Below are 22,244 nucleotides of genomic sequence, written 5' to 3'. Positions count from 1 at the left end.
CAAGACATTGGCCATCAGACACTGCATCATGGTTGGGTCTACAAGGTTGCTAATGGAATAAAAACAGAAATTGCTGGAAGTACTCAGCAGTATTGTGCAGATAAAAACTTTTAGGTCAAGGACCTTTCTTCAGAACTGAAGGGAAATAGAAATGTCAGTAGCCTTCCACCAGCCATGCTGTAGCCACTGGGGTAGCGAAAGGATAGGCAAAGTGCAAAGAAAACAGACACCAAGGGAATGCACAAAATGGTAATTAGTCTGTATCAAAAGAGTATATTTTGGATTTATAAATTTGCTTTGAGCAAGTGAAGGTGGTGGGGGAGAACAAAAGGGAAGTTTTGTGATTGGTTGGAAGGCAGGAGAGATAAACTGATAAAATATTTCATGGTACAAAAGAGAGTAAAGGGACAAAAAACTTATCCAGAGTGGGTAAGGATTGCAGAATAATGAACAGCTATGCCCGAAAGCAAATACATGAAAAACTAGGTTAAGACCAGCACATGCGAAAAAAAAAAAGCAGAAACAAATGGAGGGACAGAGTTTATGGTCTGAAATTATTGAACACCATGTTGTGTCTGGAAGGCTGTCAGGTGCCTAATCGAAAGCAGAGGTGCCGTTCCTCGACCTTGCATTGATCTTCATTGGAACACTTCAGCTGGAGGACAGAGATGTCAGTGTGAGTGCAAGGTAGAGAATTAAAATAGCAAAACATTGGAAGCTCAGGGTCATGCTAATGGACTGGAGCCGAAGTGTTCCACAAAGCAGTTACTGAATGTGCAATTGGCCTCCCAGTGTAGAGGTGACCACAATGTGAGCAACAAATACAACATACTAAGTTGAAAGAAGTACATGTGAATCGCTGCTTCATCTGGAAGGAGTATTTGGGGCTTTGGATGGTGAGACGAGTGGAGGTGAAAGGGCGGGTCTTACATATCTTCCATTTGCATGGGAAGAGGACAAGATGTTGCCGGTGATTGAGGAGTAGACCATGAAGTCGTCGAGGGAACGGTCCCTTTGGAACGCTGACTGGAAGGGGAAGGTGGGTTTGGTGGCAGCATGCTGGAAATGGCAGCTATGGTGGAGGGTGATCCTTTGAATGTGGAGGCTGGTGAGGTGGAAAGTGAGAACAAGGAGAACCCTATCATGGTTCTCGGAGGGAGGGGAAGGAGTGGGAGCAGAAGTGCAGGAAATTGATCAAACATGGTTGAGGGCCCTGTCAATGGTGGCAGGGTTGGGGGTGTTGTGGTAGTGTGAGGAAGAAGGAAGACAAAGCTTAATCCCTATTGTGGAAGGTTGCATCAACAGAACAGATGCAACGTAAACCGAGAAACTGGGAAAGTGGAATGGAGTCCTTACAGGAAGCAGGATGTGAGGAAGCGTAGTCATGGGAATCAGTGAGCTTGTATTGCTAATGAGGTTGCTTGGCAGTTCCAATGCCAAGTGCTAGAAAGGATGGGTCCAAGCTCTGCACTAAATTGCTGCCAGACATATAGAAACTTACAATATTTAAGCTGTAAAAGTATGCTGTCCAAAGGAGAGCTAGATTCATCCATGCTCCTGGACATTGCACCCAAGCTTCCTGGCAGTCTGTCCAGCAAGCATCTCATTGTGCATACTAATCAACTTTCTTTTGTAGGCCAGCCTATCAAAATGCTCATCTGAGTCCTCTGCAGCAGAGCTCATGTGTGAACATGCCCTCCAGCAAGCTGGGACCTGTGGAATCTGTCCTGAGTGCAGGGCAGTGATGCCCAGTGTCACACCCTGTGCAGATCCTGCCTCTATGTGGTCTTCTAATTACATGCAGTATCAGTTGGTGGCTACAGGTGCTAAATCAAATGGTAGTGTTTCTTCATATTAAGTGTCTTGTTGACCTTCAACCACTGCCTGGCCAGGTAGCAGTACGTAGTATCTAAAAGGAGAAAGACGCAGACATATTGTTGTGGTGCTGGGTGTGCGAGGGGGAAGCCAGAATTGCATACTTGGACGTATCTGGAGATTGTAAATCAGAAGAGATTTAGAATGATGGGGAAGTGGGATTTGAGGAGAATTAACTTTGAGTATAACAGCATCTTCTATAGTTTCAGTCCCAATGCCGGCCACAGTCCCAGTAATACATGCTCCATTGATGGCTCCTCCATGGGGGTAAGGGTATGCAGGCCCCTAGCAGTTAGCTCCTGCTTCCTTTAGATGTGTGCCCCCTTGCCTTGCAAGGGGGAAGGAAGTGCATCAGTAAGTGTGGTGAAATCTGTTTGAGTGATGTGGTTGTCACTATTGAATAGCTGGCAGTGTGTGCAAGCTGTGAGAAGTGGGGCTTGCAGCATTGCTAAACATGAGGGTGAGATGTGTGAAATGAAATGTTAGGTAAAAGACTTGATAGAGATTTTGATAGTTAAGTGATGGAGGGTGGTGTATTGAACTGTATGGCTAGTGGCATACAGCTTATGGCATTTGGAGATGAATTCAGTGACTTTGACCATGTGAGATCACTAAAATTTTTGTGGCATTACATCCGGGTCCTTGGCGCTATTTTGGCATTGACTGCCTCAGCTATCTGGTCCCCCTGCTGTCTGAATGTTTGTCTGGAGGGCCTCAAGGCCTTCTCTGGTTATAGTACTTCACTTCCCCTTTGAGCTTCCTCTACCATGGTTTCTAGTGCAGCATCCAAGAATCTTGGAGTATGCTCTTTGTTTCACCATCATTCAGACTTTTTCAATGTCAGTGACTTACAGAAGAATTTCTGCCACTTACTACAGCCATAATGGATCTCCCTTTTAAGAGCCTAGTTTTATGAAGTGTAGAGTACGTCGAACTCATGCCAGCTTCTCATGATTTTGAGCACCCTGTTGAGACGTGCAAGTACTCAAAAGTGCAGGCTGGCTGCACTCTACAATCATGGTAATGATCAGGCAACAAAGTTGGCATGCTTCCATGGCATGGTCAGGGATAGGGCTTGGGAAATATAACATTACATTCATCTTTTCTTGCCCTCTCTTTTCATCTATATTTCTCTTTTGATCTCATTGTTATGTTGTTTTGATCTGGAATTCCCTTGCTTTGGGCTAAATGATATGTCCCTGCCCCACTTCATTGAAGTCAGTGACGAGCCTACCTCTGCTTGGCTGACTTGCCACACATCCATTTAACAGTCAGTCAGAGGGCCAGCAGCTCTCTTGTAGCAACAGCGACACCAGGAGTGGTGGCCACTGGGACTGCAGGCAGTCCCGAAGAGGAGATACCGATGGAACCCAGACTTAAAGGTAGACCTGGAGCCAGGCTGGTGGTAGGGGTGAAGGCGGAGGGCGGTGAACTAACTTTGGGAGGGATGGCGTCTCCCACTGGGCACAGGGTGCCCAGGAAGGAGTCACTCCCCTATGCCTGACCACGTCTCTCCGGGCAGGCTGGACACTTGGGGCTGGCCTCCCCTGCCCCAGGTAAAATCGCAACAGTGAGGAATGGAGATCCTAAAGGGTCCCAGTTGGCCAACGGATGACCAGGTTGCCTGAAGTCTTCCCTGCCACCAGTAAAATCGCAGACGGGACAAGGACGATGCCACTGCCCTGGCACCCAATACCCCATCCAACCCACCCCCCCACCCTTTACCACAACATTCTTCCCCCCCAGCCCCCGACTCCGCTTGCCATCCTGCCCCCAAATTTTGTACATCACTTTGGTTGCTGACTGGTTCTGAGACTACTGTTCAAGCTCTGTCATTAGTTCTCTTCCTTTATTTCCATCACTTTCATTATTCTTTTCCTTATTTCTCATGCCAGAAGAAGAATGGGCTAGCTATTGCGTCTGCACTCCACTCAGGCTATCTTGGCGTGCTCTCTTACTGAACTCTGCTTCATGTGTACTTTTTAGTTCATGCTCTCTAATCATTCTTTGTTATTCTTTACAAATGTGCATTTTTTTCCCCCACACTAAAATCGGTCATCATTCTTCTCTTTTCTCCCCCCAACTGAAACATACCAGAGTTACAGTAGCTCTGAGACTATGGCAGTGTTGCACTCAACTGATCTTGATGACGGAATGTATAGTTTGAAGCTCAGCTTGGAAACACACCTAGGAGGGAGATAGAATTGAAGGGTAGAATGCTCAATTTTTAGTGGGTAGCAAGCAGGATAATTCAATCTTGCTCACATTAAACTGGACAAAGTTAATACTTTCTCTGTACTGGTACAGTTTTAAATTAATTTGAAAATCAAAAATTTGAACTGGACTAAGAAAAACTTTTGTTTTTCAGTATTCATGCGCTGCATGTTGAATAAGTTACAAAAAGGGCAGCTGATCGATGAATGGTTCCCCCTCAGTTCACATTTTCCACTAAAAGGAATTGAACCTGGTTCTCTACGGGTAAGAGCACGATATTCATTGGAAAAAATCATGCCAGAAGAAGAATACAGTGAATTCAAAGAGGTATTGCATTTTTTTCTATTTTCACTGCTATGCATGTTTATAGTGTTCTGTAACTTTTAATCAAAGTACTAGCCATCAACATCTATCAACTATTAAAAATTACGTATATAGTAACCTTCCTGAGGAATCATTCGCGTCTGTATATTAATTGTATAAAACCTGTTGAATTGCTTTCCTGTTCTATTTTCTTTCATTACTTTAAACACAAACATCAGTTGTTACAGAATCAGATCTCGTCTTGAGCGACCTCGCTACACAAGTACTCGTCAAATCGTATTGTACAATTTGACTATCATTTATTATTATTGAGATCACGATAAGAACTCACGATAATAACAATACACAATTGTTTGACAAATGTATTATATTTTTAAGCATTTAACTAGTAGAGTAAATAAATAGGAACCAGTAGATGTAGAATACTTGGATTTCCAAAAGGTATTCAATGTGGTGCTACACCTAAGATAAGAACATAAGAAATAGGAGCAGGAGTAGGCCTTTCAGCCTTTCAAGCCTTGCCCGCCTTTCAATAAGATCATGGCTGATCTACCCCAGGCTTCAACTCCTCTTTCATGGCAGATCCTCATAGCCCTCAACTCCCCAATATTTCAAAAATCTGTCTACCTCCTCTTTAAATACTTTGTGATCTAGCCTCCACAACTCTCTGGGATAGAGAATTCCAGACATTCACCTTCCTCAGAAAAGAAATTCTTTCGCATCTCAGTTTTAAATGAGTGTCCCCTTATTCTGTAACATTGTCCCCTAGTTCGAGATTCCCCCATTAGTGGAAACATCTCAGCATCTACCCTATCAAGCCCCCTCAGAATCTTGTACGTTTCATTAAGAACATCCCTCATTTTTCAAAAATCTACTGAATAAAGGCCTAACCTTAGCTGTTCTTGATAAGTCAACCCCTTCATCCCAGGAATCAGCCCAGTGAATCTCTTTTGAACTGCATCCAATGCCAGTATATCCTTTCTTAAATACGGGGGCCAAAACTGTGCACAGCACTCCAGGTGCAGCCTCTCCAACACCATGCACAGTTATAACAAGACTTCCTTATTTTTAAACCCCAACCCCCTAGCAATACGGGACAAAATTTCATTTGCCGCCTTAAGTATTTGCTGCACCTGCGTGCTAACTTTGTGTTTCGTGCACAAGAACACCGATATCCCTCTGTGCTGCGCTTTTTTGTAGTCTCTCTTCATTTAAATAATAGTCTGCCTTTTGATTCTTCCTTCCAAAGTGCATGACCTCACACTTTCCTATATTAAACTTCATCTGCCAAGTTTTTGCCCACGCACTCAACCTATCTCTATCCCCTTGCAGATTCCTTATGTCCTTATCACAACATGCCCTCCCACCTATTTTTGTATTGTCAGCAAATTTGGATACATTACCCTCTGCCCCCTTCTCCAAGTCATTATTATAGATAGTAAATAATTGGGGCCCTAGTACTGATCCTTGTGGCACTCCACATCTTTCCAACCTGAAAAAGACTCATTAATCCCGACTCTATCTTCTGTGTATTAACCAATCCTCAATCCACGCTAATACATTACCCCCAATACCATGAGCTCCTATCTTGTGCAATAATCTTTTGTGGCACCTTTATTGAATGCCTGCTGGAAATCCAAATAGACTACATCCACCAGTTCCCCTTTATCAACTCTGCTTGTTGTATCCTCAAAGAACTCTAGCAAATTTGTCAAACATGATTTCCCTTTCACAAAACCATGTTGACTCTGTTTGATTGCATTAAGCTTTTCAAAATGTCTTGCTACTTCTTCCTAAATAATGGACTCTAGCTTTTTCCCAACAACAGATGTTAGGCTGACTGGCCTATAGTTTCCTGCTTTTTGTCTCCCTCCCTTCTTGAACAGGGGCATCACATTAGTGGTTTTCCAACCTGCTGGGACCCTCCCAGAATCCAGTGAGTTCTGGAATATTTCAACCAATGCATCCACTATCTCTGCAGCCTCTCCCTTTAAAACCCTTGGATGCAGGCCATCAGGTCCTGGCGGCTTGTCTGCCTTTAGTCCCATTAGTTTGTCAAATACTTTGGCTTCGTGATAGAGACTATAGCCAAGTGGTTATGGTACTGGGTTTGTAACCCCAAGATCAAGAGTTCAAATCTCACAATGGCAAACTATGAAACAATGTAACTTCATCTGAATAGGAACAGATGGAAACGTGTTTATACTCGAAAGAGTTACAAGATCTTTCCTCCCATTAGCTCCTTGCTTATCTGATATCTTTGGGATGTTTATTGTGTCCTCCACCATGAAGACCGATGCAAAATGGTGGTTTAAATTATCTGCCATTTCCTTGTTCCCTGTTATCAATTCTCCAGTTGCATCCTCCAAGGGTCCATGCTCACTTTAGCCACTCTTTTTATATACCCGTAGAAGCTCTTGCTAATTGCTTTTATATTTCTTGCCAGTTTACTTTAATCAATTTTCTCCCTCTATTAGCTTTTCAGTCATCTGCTGCTGGTTCCTAAAAACAAATTCCCAATCTTCTGGCCTGCCACTAGTCTTTGCCGCTTTGTATGCCTTAGCTTTTGATTGGATTCTCTCCTTAACCACCTTTTGTTAACCACGGGTGGCTCACCCTTCTCAGAGTCCTTCTTTTTGACCAGGATAAATTTTTGCTGAGTATTATGAAATATCTGCTTAAATGTCTGCCCATCCATTGATCTTCCCCTTAGTCTGTTTTCCAAGCCTGCTTTAGACAATTCTTTCTTCATACCTTGGTAATTGCCCTTATTTAAGTTGAGGACACTGGTTTGAGACCTGAGTTGCTCGCCCTCATACTGAATTTGAAATCCTACCATGTTGTGGATCGCTACCCCCTAGGGGATCCTTAACTATGATATCTCTTATTAATCCCACCTCATTACTCATTACTAAATCTAAAATACCCTGTTCCCAGGAAGGTTCCGCAATATATTGCTTTAAGAAACAATCCCTGATGCACTCTGCAAATTTGTCTTCCATTTTACCCTGCCAGTCTGATTTGCCCAGTCACTATGCAGATTAAAATCACCCATGACAATTGTAGCACCCTTCCTGCACGCCTCCATTATTTCCCAATTTATACTTTGTCCTACAGTGAGGCAACTCTTTGGGGGCCTATAGATGACTCCCACCCGTGACTTCTTTCCCTTGCTATTCTTTATTTCCACCCAAACTGATTCCATATCATGATCTATTGCACCTATATCACTACTCACCACTGCACTGAAACCTCCCTTTATTACAAAGCTACCCCGCCTCCTTTTCCATTTTGCCTATTTTTCCGGAAGGTTGAATACCCTTGAATATTGAGTTCACGTTCTTGGTCACCCTGCAGCCACATCTCTGTAACAGCTATCAAGTCATATTCATTTATTTCTATTTGTGCCGTCAACTCCTCTTGTTACAAATTCTGCATGTATTCAGATAAAGAGCCTTAAGCTTTGACTTTTTATTATTATTGCTTATTCCGGTTCTGATTTCTGCTTATATTTTTTGCCCCGTCCCGTCATACTTTGATTATCATTTGCCGCTTCAGTACCCTGCAGCTCTGCTCTCTCATTTCCTTTTGATTTTTTAAACTTCCTTTTAGTTGAACCCACCTCCAATTAATTAGTTTAAAGTTCAATCTACAACCCTAGTTATACAATTCACCAGGACACTGGTTCCAGCATGGTTCAAATGAAGCCTGCCCCAATGGAACAGCTCCGTCCTTCTCCAGTACTGGTGGAGTGCCCAATGAATCAGAACCCATTTCTCCCACACCAATCTTTGAGCCACACATTTAGACCAAAAGACCATAAGACATAGGAGAAGAAATTAGGCCATTCGGCCCATCGAGTCTGCTCCGCCATTCAATCGTGGCTGGTAAGTTTCTCAACCCCATTCTCCCGCCTTCTCCCCGTAACCTTTGATCCCCTTACCAATTAAGAACCTAGCTATCTCGGTCTTAAATACACTCAATGACCTGGCCTCCACAGCCTTCTGTGGCAATGAATTCCACAGATGCACCACTCTCTGGCTAAAGAAGCTTCTCCTCATCTCTGTTCTAAAAGGTCTTCCCTTTACTCTGAGGCTGTGCCCTCAGGTCCTAGTCTCTCCTACTAATGGAAACATCTTCCCCACGTCCACTCTATCCAGGCCTTTCAGTATTCTGTAAGTTTCAATCAGATGCCCCCTCTCCTTCTAAACTCCATCGAGTATAGACCCAGAGTCCTCAAACGTTCCTCATACGTTAAGCCTTTCATTCCTGGGATCATTCTCATGAACCTCCTCTGGACCCTCTCCAGGGCCAGCACATCCTTCCTGAGATATGGGGCCCAAAATCGCTCACAATATTCTAAATGTGGTCTGACCAGAGCCTTATAAAGCCTCAGCAGCACATCCCTGCTTTTATATTCTAGTCCTCTTGAAATAAATGCCAACATTGCATTTGCCTTACTAACTACCGACTCAACCTGTAAGTTAACCTAAAGAGAATCCTGGACTAGCACTCCCTTTGCACTCCAGATTTCTGAATTCTCTCCCCATTTAGAAAATAGTCTATGCCTCTATTCTTCCTACCAAAGTGCATGACCTCACACTTCCCCACGTTGTATTCCATCTGCCACTCCTTTGCCCATTCTCCTAACCTGACCAAATCCTTCTGCTGCCTCCTTAATACTACCTGCCTCCACCTATCTTTGTATCATCTGCAAACTTAGCCAGGATGCCTTCAGTTCCTTCATCTAGATTTATCTCTCTATTTTTATTTACCCTATGCCAATTTGCACGTGGCTCAGATAGTGATCCCAAGATTATTACCTTTGTGGTCCTGCTTTTTAATTTAGACCCGAGCTGCTCATAGACCTTCAGCAGAACCTCTTTCCGAGTCCTACCTATGTCGTTGGTACCTACGTGGACCACGACAACTGGATCCTTCTCCTCCCACTCCAAATTCCTCTCCAGCTCAAAAGAGATATCCTTAACCATGGCATCAGGTAGGCAACACAGCCATCAGGAATCTGTCTTTGCTGCAGAGAACAGTATCTATTTCCCTAACTATGCTATCCCCTATTACTACTACATTTCTCTTTTCCCCCTCCACTTGAATGGTGCTTTGTACCGCGGTGCTGTGGTCAGTTCACTCATCCACCCTGCAGTCTGTGCCCTCATCCACACCTTGAGCAAGAACCTCATACCTATTGGACAAGGGCATTGGTTAATGCTCCTTCAAAGCTAAATTTTGGATCCCCATACCTGCCTCACTCACAGTCACACCCTCCTCTCCCTGACCACGGTCTAAATTTGAAGTAATTAGTCTAAGGGATGTGACTTTGTCCTGAAACAGTGTCCAGGTAACTCTCCCCCTCCCTGATGTGTCGCAGTGTCCATAGCTCAGACTCCAGCTCATCAACTCTGAGCTGAAGTTCGTCAAGCAGCCAACACTTGCTGCAGATTTGGTCACCGTGGATTGCACCGGCATCCACCAGCTGCAACATATCTCTTCTATTTAATTAATTTGGATGTTAAATATTTTAAAATTGAATTTCTTAACTGTACTCTTCAGCTGAAATAACTTCTCCTGATTTAAACCATTTGGCCAATCAAAAGAGATATGGAAGAGATACCTACCAATAAAGGCTCATGTAGTTGGGGGTGATATCTTAGCATGGTTAGAGGATTGATTAATGGACAGGAAACAGAGATTTGGGATAAATGGGGCATACTCAACTTGGCAGGCTATGACTAGTGGACTGCTGCAAGAATTGGTGCTGAGACCATAGCTATTTACAATCTATATTTATGATTTAGATACATTACTCTCCATCTCGTCATCTGAATTTGCTGATGATACAAAACTAGTTGGGAATGTAAGTTGTGAGGAGGACATAGAGAAGATGCAAAGAGATGCAGACAGGTTAAGTGAATGAGCAACAAGGTAGCAGATGGAGTATAATAATGGGAAAGTGTGAGGTTATTCACTTTGGCAGTAAGAAAAGCAGAATGCTTTTAAAAGGCATGAAACGTGTAAATGTTGATGTTCCAAGGGACTGGTACAAGGAACACAAAGTTAGCATGCTGGTACAGCAAGCTATTAGTTAGACCAATGGCATGTTGACCTTTATTGCAAGGGGATTGGAGTAAAACAATAAAGAAGCCTTGCTACAATTATACAGGGCTTTGGTGAGGCTAAATATGGAGCACTGTGTGCAATTTTGGTCTCCATATTTAAGGAAGGAACGTTGGAGGCAGTACAACGAAGTTTCACTAGTTTGGTTCGTGGAATGAGAGGGTTGTCCTATGATGAGAGGCCTATTGAGCCTATATTCTCTGCAGTTCAGAAGAATGAGAATTGATCTCATTGAAACATACAGTATTCTGAAGGGATTTGACAGGGTAATCACTGAAAGGTTATTTCCCTGGGATGAGCAATCTAAAACACTTGGCCACAATCTCAGGATAAGGGGCCAATCAGTTAGGACTGAGATGAGGAGAAATTCAAAGGGTTATTTTACTTTGGAATCCTTTACTCCAGAGAGTTGTGGATACTGTATTGTTGAATCTATTCAAGGCTGAAATCGGTTTTTGGTGTCTCAGAATAAAGGGATATAGGGAGTTCAGGCAAAGTGAAACTGAGGCCATAATCGTATTGAATGGCAGAACAGGCTGGAGGGGCTATATGGTCTAATCCTCCTTTCTCTTTTTCTCCAGCAAGCAGTGGTTTGTTTAAAGCACTTATACCAATTCTACCTTTTTCCATGCATGCTACCATTAAGTTACACTACATTAAAAGTGACACAATGCAGACATCAGACAAATGGAAGTAATAAGGATTTAAGTTCATCTTATCTCTGCCAATGATTCAGTTACCATGGTTATATAAGCTGAGGGCTTTAAAATTTGGGGAATCCTAAACTAGGGGTCATTAATTAATACAGCATAATCATTAATAAATCCAATAATGAATTCAGGAGAAACTTGTTTATCTAGAGAATGGTTAGAATTTAGAACTTGCTGCGTCACAGAGCAGTTGAGCCAAATAGCTTAGATGCATTTAAGGAGGGTCTAGATAAGTATATGAGAGAGAAAGGAATAGAAGGACATACTAACGGCATTAGATTAAGTAGTTTCGGAAGAGGCTTATGTGAAGCAAACACTGGTATAAATCAGTTGGGCTGAATGGCCTGTATTGCACATACTATATAATTTTTGGAAGCCAGTCAGGTTGGGGAAAAATAACTGAGGAAAATATTGTTAAAAAAGAGAGTGCACTTCAAAAAGAGACTTCAAAAAAGCTTTTTATAAAACCTGAAAAAAGAATTGAATCAGTACCCCTTTAAATTTTGTTGTGCGTAACCTGCTAAACTTTTTTTTGAGAAATATTTCTCAAAGCATAACTGGTTAACCAAAGAAATGCGCACTGTAAATAGAAGAAAAAGTCTTGCATCTGCTATCCATTGAAATGTAAATAATGATTTGTAATCCAGTGAGGCCCAAATTAACTCCCACCTCACCCATTGCAACAAAATTCAACTAAAACAACCTTTTTTATCCAGGCTGAGGCAAAATGTTGTTCTTCGGTCCCCATCTTCATCCTTTTTAAATTCCCTTCCCTTGTGTCTCCCTCGTTCCTCCCTCCCTCACCCACAGCCCACCCCCTTCAATCACCAATTGAAGGGGTTGAATGCCTGCTCTTGTTCCAATGCTTCATTTTTAATTTCTCACGTGTATTATTTTCTTATTCACCTAGAAATAATGAAAGTTCCTGATGGATTCTCCATTATTTTTTGTTAGTCCGCTGGTGCTTGCACAATTGGATGCTGCTGAATTTAGTCTGAGATTGCAGGAGCACTCTAGAAAGTGCCCAAATGATTGAAATAAATTTTGATTAGCTAGCTGAATAATTTCAACCATTAGTGTGCTACTGAGGAATATATTAATCCAGGCACACTTTGAGTTCTGTAAATGAGTATAGTCATTAATCAATTCTTTCTATTTCTCAGGAAACATTAGCAGTTCCTGCTCCCACTTTAGCTTAAAAAAGTGAGTCTGCCCACTGAAAGCTAAACTGTGCAGCCAGCAAAAATTTGCATTTATGTAGTGCTCTTAAAGTGGAAATAGTCACAATTTAAAAGGACGAAACTGAATGCCTAGCCAAAGGAGAGGGAGGTGGGGAGACTGAGAGATGGAATTGTGCCAATGTGGCTGAAAACATGACCTTCAATGGTGAGATAAGGATGCAGTTTGCACAAGAGCCCAGTGTCAGGAGAATAGCGAGCTTTGGTGTAATGCTCGAGGTTACAGGAATGTGAAGAGCATGGCCATGGAGGGATTTAAAGATCTGATGAGAGGTTTAAATTTGAATAATCTTGCTCCCAGTGCTTCATTGTAAATTAGCAACGACTGGAGCAATGGTTTAACAGGATATAGTGCAGGTTAGGACAGGACTGTGCAACTTTGGATGAGCTGTAGTTTATAAAGAATGGTGTATAGAAAGCTGGACTGGAGACCTTTGGAATTGTTGCCTCTAGAGGTGACTAACTGGAAGAATGTTGTAGTGGCAGATGGCAGTTGGGGTAGAGGTGAATGATATGGAAGTGAAAATAGATCGTCTTTGTGATGGCAAGGATATATAGTCTGAAATTGAGCTTAAGTTGAATAAATTAGCAAGTGTGGCTCAACTTGAGATAGTGGTTAGATAGGAAGGTGATGTTGATGGCCTGTGTACTGACTTTACGGCAAGTGGCAGATGATTGATTTGGTCTTCTGCATGTTTTAATTGGAGGAAATTGCAGCTTATCCAAAGCTAGAAAGCAAGGGGTTCCTGGCACAAACTAAATTAGCTGATCTTAGTGGGATCCTGGTAAGGCCACCACAGTTGTACCCAGTTTTCCTGGATTGGGAAGGGGAAATGTAATCTAAGTTCCCTCACTCTCCAGTAACTACTGCAGAAGCAGACATCAGATAAGAAATTAAATTAAATTGTATTTATTAATTCTACTAGCAACCTAATGTCCCTTGTAATTTCTCTTTTTTCTATTCCGTTTATACATTACAACTGAGAAAAGAAAAAAAATCTTCATTCCCTCAACTACCAACTGCAACTTGCATTTATACAGTGCATTTAATATAATATGCCTCAAGGCACTTCAAGTGTTGTAAAATAAAATTTGACACTGAGTCACAAGGAGATTAGGCCAGATTATCAAAATCTTGGTCAAACAGATAGGTTTTAAGAAGGATTGAGAGGTGTAGAGATTTTAGGGTGTGAATTCCAAAGTTTGGCAGCTGAAGGCACAACCACCAATGGTAAAGCAATTGAAATAGGTGATGCTCAAGAGAACGGATGAGCACTGGAGGAGATTACAAGAAAGGGTGATCCAGATTATGGAGAGATTTGAAAGCAAGAATGTAATTTTTAATATCGAAGTGTTGCTTAACTGAGGGCCAGTGTAGGTCAGTGAGCACAAGATGGAAGGGCAATTGGATTTGGTGCCTGTTAGGACATAGAGATTTGGATGACCTCAAGTTTATGAAGGACTGGATATGGAAGGCCATCCAGGAATGCATTGGAATGGTCAAGCTTGGAATAACAAAGTCATGGACAATATTTGTTGTTAGTAATTGCAAAGGAAGGAGAAATCATCTGGGACGCTTCATAAAGAAATTTAAATAACAAGTATTTTTATAACGGTGCTTTTCTATTGGAAAGCCAGCTTTATCATAAACTTTAATCCTGTGGCCTTGCTTACTGCCAGCTTCTGACATCAAATTTGTATTATAGTGTGTTCCCAGTACCAAATCTTCTCATCAGTTTTGATTAAACATTCATCATTGTGGCTCTACAGAACTTGAAAGTCTACTTAAACCTTAGAAAAAAAGTGTTCTTATTGAAATTATACATTCATAAAAACTCTACCAAAATAAGTTAATGTATGTTGCATTTTGTTTAGTTTATTATCTTCCCATTTTTTGTAGCTTATTCTTCAGAAAGAATTCCATGTGATATATGCCTTATCCCATGTGTGTGGCCAGGATCGCACATTACTGGCCAGTATTCTACTGAGAATTTTTCGGCATGAAAAGCTTGAATCACTGTTACTACAGATACTCAATGACAGAGAAATTAGTATGGAAGGTAAGCCTATTATACCTAAGTCATGAACCTATTCATTATAGTTTGTTTATTGGATTAAATACATTTGTTATGTACATTTATTTAGACTATAAAACACTAAGACACTTTGCTGTATCCGAGGTATGCTATTAAAAGAAAATACAAGTTGAGTGATTTTGACTTAATAGCTTGGTTTCCATTAGTTTTTGATGGATAAATCCTAAAGGAGCACAATTGTACTGGTATCATAGTTATTATTTGAATGAAGGCTATTCTTCATATAATGTAAGATGAATATTGTGACCTTCATTTGAACTGAGCTACAAACTTGAAACAGTAAATACTAATGGTAACATCAATCTCAAACTTTCCATAGGCACAGTGCAATGACACAGTGCAAAATTATGTACCACCAAATTTGAGGCTTATTTTTCTCTAAGCAGATGGTCCAGTTTAATGCTATATTAAGAACTAATGTAGATAGTTCAGGGATCCTGATTGAAGCTTTTCAGACTAGTGTCACAGCAAATGTTTTTTTACTATCTGTTTATTCTGGAATTTTGATCTGATCTGCTTGGCTGCATTTTTTGGGCTTTGTTTAGGAATTGCAGTTACAACTTCTACAGTTGTCTGTTCGTGGCAAAGGAATCTTTTGTAAAGGAATTTCTGGTAGGTTACAAGTGCCATCAACTGGATTAGTGGACCATTCTTAGATTGCCAAGGAGGAGGAGAATTTCCCATCATTTACAGTCACAGTAGCACAATACTGTGACATGGACTAGAGAATTGGAGACATGTTTTGCAGAATGGCTGGTACTAGGAATTTTTATTTGTTCTTGGGATGTGAGTGCGACTGACAAGGCCAGCATTTATCACCCTTTCCTAATTGCCCTTTAGAAGGTGGTAGTGAGTTTTTTCTTGAACCATTGAGTCCATTTGGTATAGGTACAAACACAATTGTTAACAAGGGAGTTCTGGAATTTGACCGAGCGACAGTGAAGGAATGACAATATAGTCCCAAGTCAGGATTGTGTGTAACCTAGGGGGGAATTTGCAGGTGGTGGTGTTCCATGCATCTGCTGTCCTCCTCTTTCTCGATGGTAGAGGTCAGAGATTTAGAAGGTGCAGTCAAAGGAACCTTGGCAAGTTGTAGCAGTGCATCTTGCAGTTAATATACACTGCTACCCTTATCCACTGATGGTGGAGGGAGTTAAAGTGCCTGATGGGGTGCCCCCATCAAGCAAACGGGCTGCTTTTTTTATTCTTCCATTGGGTGTGGGCTAGGCCAGCATTTATTGCCTTGAGGTAACTTTCCCTATCCCTGATACATTACAGTGCCTGCAGCTCGGCCTACAGCTCAGAGCCAAAGCTCCTCAAGCTGCAGACATGTTTGCCCTGGATCACACAGACATCCAGGTGCTCTCACATTTTGAGTCGCAGCATGTCACCTGCCCTGCCATCTTTATGATGAGTTAATTTTATTTTTCCTTAATTAATTTATAATTAATAAACACTGCTAATCCCAATAAGCTAATAAACCTTACTACAAGTAATAAAACCTTACTATTACTGATAAATTACACAAGTTTTGAAGATAAACGAGCAAAATATTCATCAACCAATCACTTTTCTGTCTTAAATAAAAACAGAAAATGCTGGAAAAACTCAGCAGGTCTAACAGCATCTGTGGAGAGAAAGACGGAGTTAACATTTTGAGCCCTTATGGTTCTTCCGAGCCTCATTCTGTCTTTCTGTGATGTCACACTTTGAGTTCTCTCAATATGGCCGATCTGCTCTGGAGCCACAAACTAGATTGGATAGCTCATATCTTATTGGATAGCTCATCCATAAAATTCTAACAGAACTAGACAGGGTAGATGCAGGAAGGACGTTCCCGATGATGGGGCAGTCCAGAACCAGGTGTCACAGTCTGAGCATATGGGATAGACCATTTAAGACTGAGGTTAGGAGAAATTCCTTCACCCAGAGAGTGATGAGCCTTGGAATTCGTTACCATAGAAAGTGGTTGAGACCAAAACATTGTACGCTTTCAAGGAGGAGTTAGATATAGCTCTTGGGGTGAAAGGGATCAAAGGGTATGGGGAGAAAGCAGGAGCAGGCTATTGAGTTGGATGATCAGCCATGATCATAATGAATGGTGGAGCAGGCTCGAAGGGCCGAATGGCCTACTCCTGCTCCTAGTTTCTATCAGTGCTGCTGACTATCTCAGGGTCCTCATTTTGACCGCTTTTCTAGGTGCTGCTGACTGCCTCTGGGTCCTCCTTTCGCCTGCTCTTGAGCACTGTCCAATTCTGGTCCCAGAAACCCAGCACGATATTCATTTGGACATGAACGTAGGAAAAATGCTACAATGGAGACACTTTGGAGTGTCTCTGGCGGAATGAACTAAAATGGCCTTCCTCATCTGTTACTGCCTTGTGCCATCAAGGCTCCAATTGTCAAGTGTGTTTTTAGACCAAGTCACTTTCAGATTCTTGAAACAAGGCAAATTAGAACATCTGTAGACAGCCAGCCTTGTATTAACATTGCCTAGGGTTACAGTGCTTTAACAAATGTGGTCACAGTTCATGATTAGAAACTTTAAGCTGGAAAACTGAAACTGGGCATCAAAAATCCATTTCAGCAAATACTTTTTTTAAAAAACTTTTTTGTATGATGTAGTAATGAAGTGTTCATTATTGAGATTAAAGGTTTGGTGATATTTTTACCTTGCGAAATCAAATCTATAAAATTCAGTGCAGGGTACACTCATTCTGCCTTCTGTGCTTGCAGGGCCTAGAATCGGCAAAAAGTGGCATCTACATTTTTAAAATGTATTTATGTGACTTTTTCTTCAGATGAATCCACCACTCTCTTCCGCGCCACAACCTTGGCAAGCACACTTATGGAACAATATATGAAATCAACAGCAACACCATTTATCCATCATGCTCTGAAAGAAACCATCCTAAAGATAATGGAGAGTAAACAGTCATGTGAGGTAAGGTACTGGAGTGCAGCAAAGATTGCAGCAACAGTGACTGGATCAATATACTTATGGATGCTTTAACAGTTTTATTATCCGTGAGGAGCATTTTCCAGTTTTCATCAATTGTTGTGTATATCTGGACTCAGGGCCCAACTTGACTTTAGGGAAAATCTAAGAATCTGTCCAAGACTCCTAAGAGGAGGAAATCTCCACCCCTTTCCATTTCACATCAAATGGAGTATAAATGCAGTGCAACATTAAAATCACTGGTATAAAATGACCAGGGAATGCCTTGGATTTCCTGGACACTTTATAACACTAAGCCTCAAATTGGTGTAAACATTACCATTATGCACACAGCGTAAACATTTTGAATATAATTAAGATTAGTAAAGAGCTGGACAGTAACATTCAAGTTTAACATGACAGTGAAACAGATAAATCCTTGACTGAAAGCTTAGGGAGGATTTTATGGAGCCCACAGGAGTGGGAAACATGGCAACCAAGGTGACTTAATTAGGCAAGATGCAAAATCTCAATTTCCCAACCATTTGTCGCAATGCAGCGTTAAGGTTTGTGATGTGTTGAGCCTCGCACTGGCCTGTGGCAAGTTTGCACTTGTAACACATTTGCAAGCCATGAACACTCATTAGTGTAAACTTTTTTTAATTATGTCAGAATGAGTGGTATTTGCCACTAACGGGATGCTGCTATCAAGCCAAAAAGACATGCTGCCTATCATACAAATGAGTAATGTGGTATATGAATTTCAGTGCCAATGTGATGCTGTTTGATATTTTCCACCAATCTTTGGGATATACGGCCTACATACATTGCTTGTCCCAGCTGCTGTTTGCAAAGGGCAAGGCACATCCAACCAGCTCGTGCTTGCAAAACTCAAATCAGTGTCCAACATTAGATGTGATTCTGCGATTAGACAACATTTGCTAAATAATCCTCAGTGTGCTAATAATTACGCTGTCAACCAATTTAAGATTCAGTTAGGCTCAATGTGGTGCATTTGAGTGTACGTGGAAGCTACATGTATTATTACACAGGCCCTGTTCTTTGCAGACAGAACATGTACACACATTGCACCTGTTTCAACTAAACAAAATAGGTGACAGCCATCAGGGAAATACCTTGACCAATCAGGGTCAAGCTGCCTGGTTTAAATTTTAAATCATGCTTGGCAATTAATTGTCACTCACCATCAGTTGGTGCATTCTCCATGGCAACCCCTCTACCAATCTGAGTCCACTTGCCAACCAGTCAGCATTCTCTTCTCATACAGTATAAATTATTGTTTTCCCCTTATTGGTATTTTTGCAAATTGTCCTGGTGAGTGCAAGACAAAAAGCTTTGACATGTCTCTTTTTTTCAGCAATGCTCAGACGATTACCCTTATAATGCTTGAGGGAGGACCAGTTAAGCCTCTAAGTTCAGAAAGCAGAAAGACCTGGGTGTATATGTGCATAGATCATTCAAGGTGGCAGGACAGGTGGAGAGGGCTGTTAATGAAGTATATAGTATCCTGGGCTTTATTAATAGGGGCATAGAGCACAAGAGCAAGGAGGTTGTGCTGAATTTATATAAGACACTCATTAGACCTCAGCTGGAGTATTGTGTACAGTTCTAGGCATTACATTATAGGAAGGATGTGAGCGCATTGGAGAGAGTGCAGAAGAGGTCTACAAGAATGGTTCCAGGGATGAGCAACTTCAGTTACGAGGATAGATTGGAGAGGTTGGGATTGTTCTCCTTTGAGAGAAGGATGAGAGGAGATTTGATAGAGACGTTCACAACCATGAGAGAGCTGGACAGAGTAGATAGGGAGAAGCTGTTCCTGCTCGTATAGGGATCAAGAACGACAGGGCACATATTTAAAGTGATTTGCAAAAGAAGCAAATGTGACGTGAGAAAAAAAAATTCACACAGTGGTGGTTCAGGTCTGGAATGCACTGCTTGGAAGTGTGTTGGAGGCAGGTTCAATAGAGGTATTCAAGAGGGCATTAGATGATTATTTGAATAGAAACAATGTCATGGGTACGGGGAAAAGGCAGGGAAATGGCACTAGGTCATAATGCTCATTTGGAGAGTCGGTGCAGATACGATGGGCTGAATGCCTCCCTTTGTGCCATTAAAATTCTGTGATTCAGCCGTGTCCCACAGAGTGGCAAGTACAACACTGGACACTAGCATGAACATTCAATAAGGTGTGTACAAAAAGCACAACATTGTTTCTTCCAAATAAAAGGATATGTCCCTAATTCCACTGTAACCATCAGTGTGTGCCACTGAGGCATGCCAGTGCAGTTAGCTCTCTGACTAAGCTAGTCTCAACAAATAACAATGATGCATATATGAATATAGTGAAACCAATGTAATGTGAAATATTTACAAGTGAAATTTAATTTTGAAAAACACCTGTGCCACTTTTATGCTCTCAAGTCATATGTTAATGGCAATTTGGTTGGGCAAGAAAGCTTTGATGCAGAGCCTCTGTTTGGCTCTTTCATAGCCCATCCTTAGTTGCAGCATTGTCAGCTGACAACGGATTTCATCATTGAAAAGCTTCCATCGCTGCATAATCGCGTGTCTCCCATGCACGTTGTCAGCACTTAAAATTTTAATTGTTTCCGTGAGAAACGGCAAACAGCAAGAGCAAACGTGGCGCATACTTCAGATTCCGCCATCAGCAACTGCACGCTGTCAACAAAATTACACACCCCAAAAGTGAAGTTATGCAAAGATTGTGGACTTCATTTTTTTTTAAACTTTGTCTATTTTAGGTTTTACCTTTAATAGCTGGAAATCAAAAATCAATGGATGTATTACCCCCCAAGATTGTATCAGTGCATCAGAAGCATTGTGTGTAAAATCAGGATTTCAAAAATGCTGTATTGGAGATGGACTTCTAACTTATAGCACTATGATTCAGGAATGGATCAAACTTGTTTAAATTTATATTCAGTCCAAAACATGCCAGCAATCCATAGATTTCCCGTGGGAAAAATAGCGAAGATTATGAAGATCAGTTTTCACTGAATCCGATTATAGTTTAACATTTTAGACATGGCTAGAAAATTTTTGCTATAATATTTTTTGTCTAATTTCTTTCCATATATAGAGCATTACTGCATTTAGAGAGTCTTGTTTCCAAAAACTTGCCTATTTCAATAATCTAACATAAATTGAAAAACATAATCAAAAAGCCTCTGATTTACAGCTAAATCCTTCCAAACTTGAAAAAAATGAAGATGTGAACACTAATCTGGCACACCTATTGGCTCTCCTCTCAGAATTGGTGGAGAAGATTTTCATGGCTGCAGAAGAACTGCCTCAGTAAGTGACAAATTATGTAGCTATACATTGTGAACAAAAATTATATCTGAACATCTCAATTTTTTTGTATACTGTTATAATGAATACAATGAATAGGGCAGTGTATGAGTTTTGACTTCTCCCACCAGAAAGGGAGGGGAGAAGTTGGATAAGAAAGGCAAACCTGGAACTTGAGGTGAGAGTTGAAAAAAAAATTAAGGTTTTACAGTTGCTGAATTGTATCATTACCCGTTGTCATTAAGAATACTCTTATACAAACATAACCATGTTCTTGCATCCCTTCCGCTATGCTCAACTTCAACTCCCCCTTGAATAAGCTAGCTGCCGCTCTTTTTGCCCTGTCAGTATTCTGAGCCCATCCTACTACTACTCTTTATAACTGCTCATCCTTTTCTTGTCCACGATGTCTACAAGGTGCCAACTTCAGTCTCCTTTCTCTTCTGCTCACCCCAACTCTCACTAGCCTCTTGGACCATGCAAATGAATCAGTAATCACCAGCCGTCTCAGTATTTCCCTCCAGTATGAAGCCTCTAGAGTTCATCACCTTATTGTGGATGATTGCATTGATATCTTGACTTTGACTGAAACTTAGCGCATAATTGAAAACATTTGTCCCTTATCAAAAACTAGCTATACTTTCCACCAACTACAAACAGCTACAGTAGCGGTGTGGCCATTTTCACCAAGTCATACCTTAGGCTTCTCCCTTACTTATTTGGTGTCTTTGCCTTCTTTCACCCTTCACCTCACCTTAAATCCCTGTTGTCTGCCAAAGAAACCCTCCCTCCTTTCCTTCATTACTCTTCCCACCGATCTAGCACAAAAAACCTACCTATAAACCTCTGTCCTTGCAACCTACCATCCTATCTCCAATCGAACTCACAAACCCTTCAAAGCATTGTAATCCCCCACATCCATGCCCATCTTTTGCACAACTCTGAATCTTCCATTAGGTCTTCGCTCCGTCACAGCACCAAAAGGCCTTAACTAAAGTCACAAATTAAATTCCCTGTGATTGGGGTGCATTATCCACCCACCTCCCCATATCGGCCCTCCCCACACCCCAGCCTTCTCAACCCCTTTGCAGATTTCATCCTTGACCATGCCATTATTCTATTTCTGAAGTCCGATTGGTAAAGGATAGAACTAGAACAAATTGTTTGCACTTTATCTTTATTTACTGAACTACACATTTCAAGCATATACCACCTTATCCAACATCCACAGTTTTAATCTGTGACTATTGTTATGACCTCCAGCTGAGGTTACCACCAGACAAGCCTGATCCCAGGGTGGAATCCAGCTTGATAGAGCCTAACTTCTGTTTGTTTGTTTAGATATGTGGAGAAGGGCTACTGAATAGAGTCACTGGAGTCA

General features: G+C 41.4%; 1 protein-coding gene across 1 annotated transcript in view; it reads left to right on the top strand.

Moving 5' to 3' along the window:
- Positions 1-22,244, top strand: part of LOC121277424 (ras GTPase-activating protein 1-like) — a 218,317-nt gene that overhangs the window by 153,409 nt on the left and 42,664 nt on the right. The window contains exons 16-19 of the mRNA XM_041186867.1: positions 4,244-4,416; positions 14,394-14,553; positions 17,391-17,533; positions 20,751-20,866. Coding sequence (XP_041042801.1) covers positions 4,244-4,416; positions 14,394-14,553; positions 17,391-17,533; positions 20,751-20,866 — 592 coding nt within the window. The remainder of the gene's footprint in view (positions 1-4,243; positions 4,417-14,393; positions 14,554-17,390; positions 17,534-20,750; positions 20,867-22,244) is intronic.

The sequence above is a fragment of the Carcharodon carcharias genome, chromosome 4 (assembly GCF_017639515.1).
Source record: "Carcharodon carcharias isolate sCarCar2 chromosome 4, sCarCar2.pri, whole genome shotgun sequence".
In the NCBI taxonomy this organism is placed as follows: Eukaryota; Metazoa; Chordata; class Chondrichthyes; order Lamniformes; family Lamnidae; genus Carcharodon; species Carcharodon carcharias.
The sequence above is the reverse complement of the archived record's forward strand: the minus strand, read 5'-3'. Positions and strand labels throughout refer to the sequence as shown.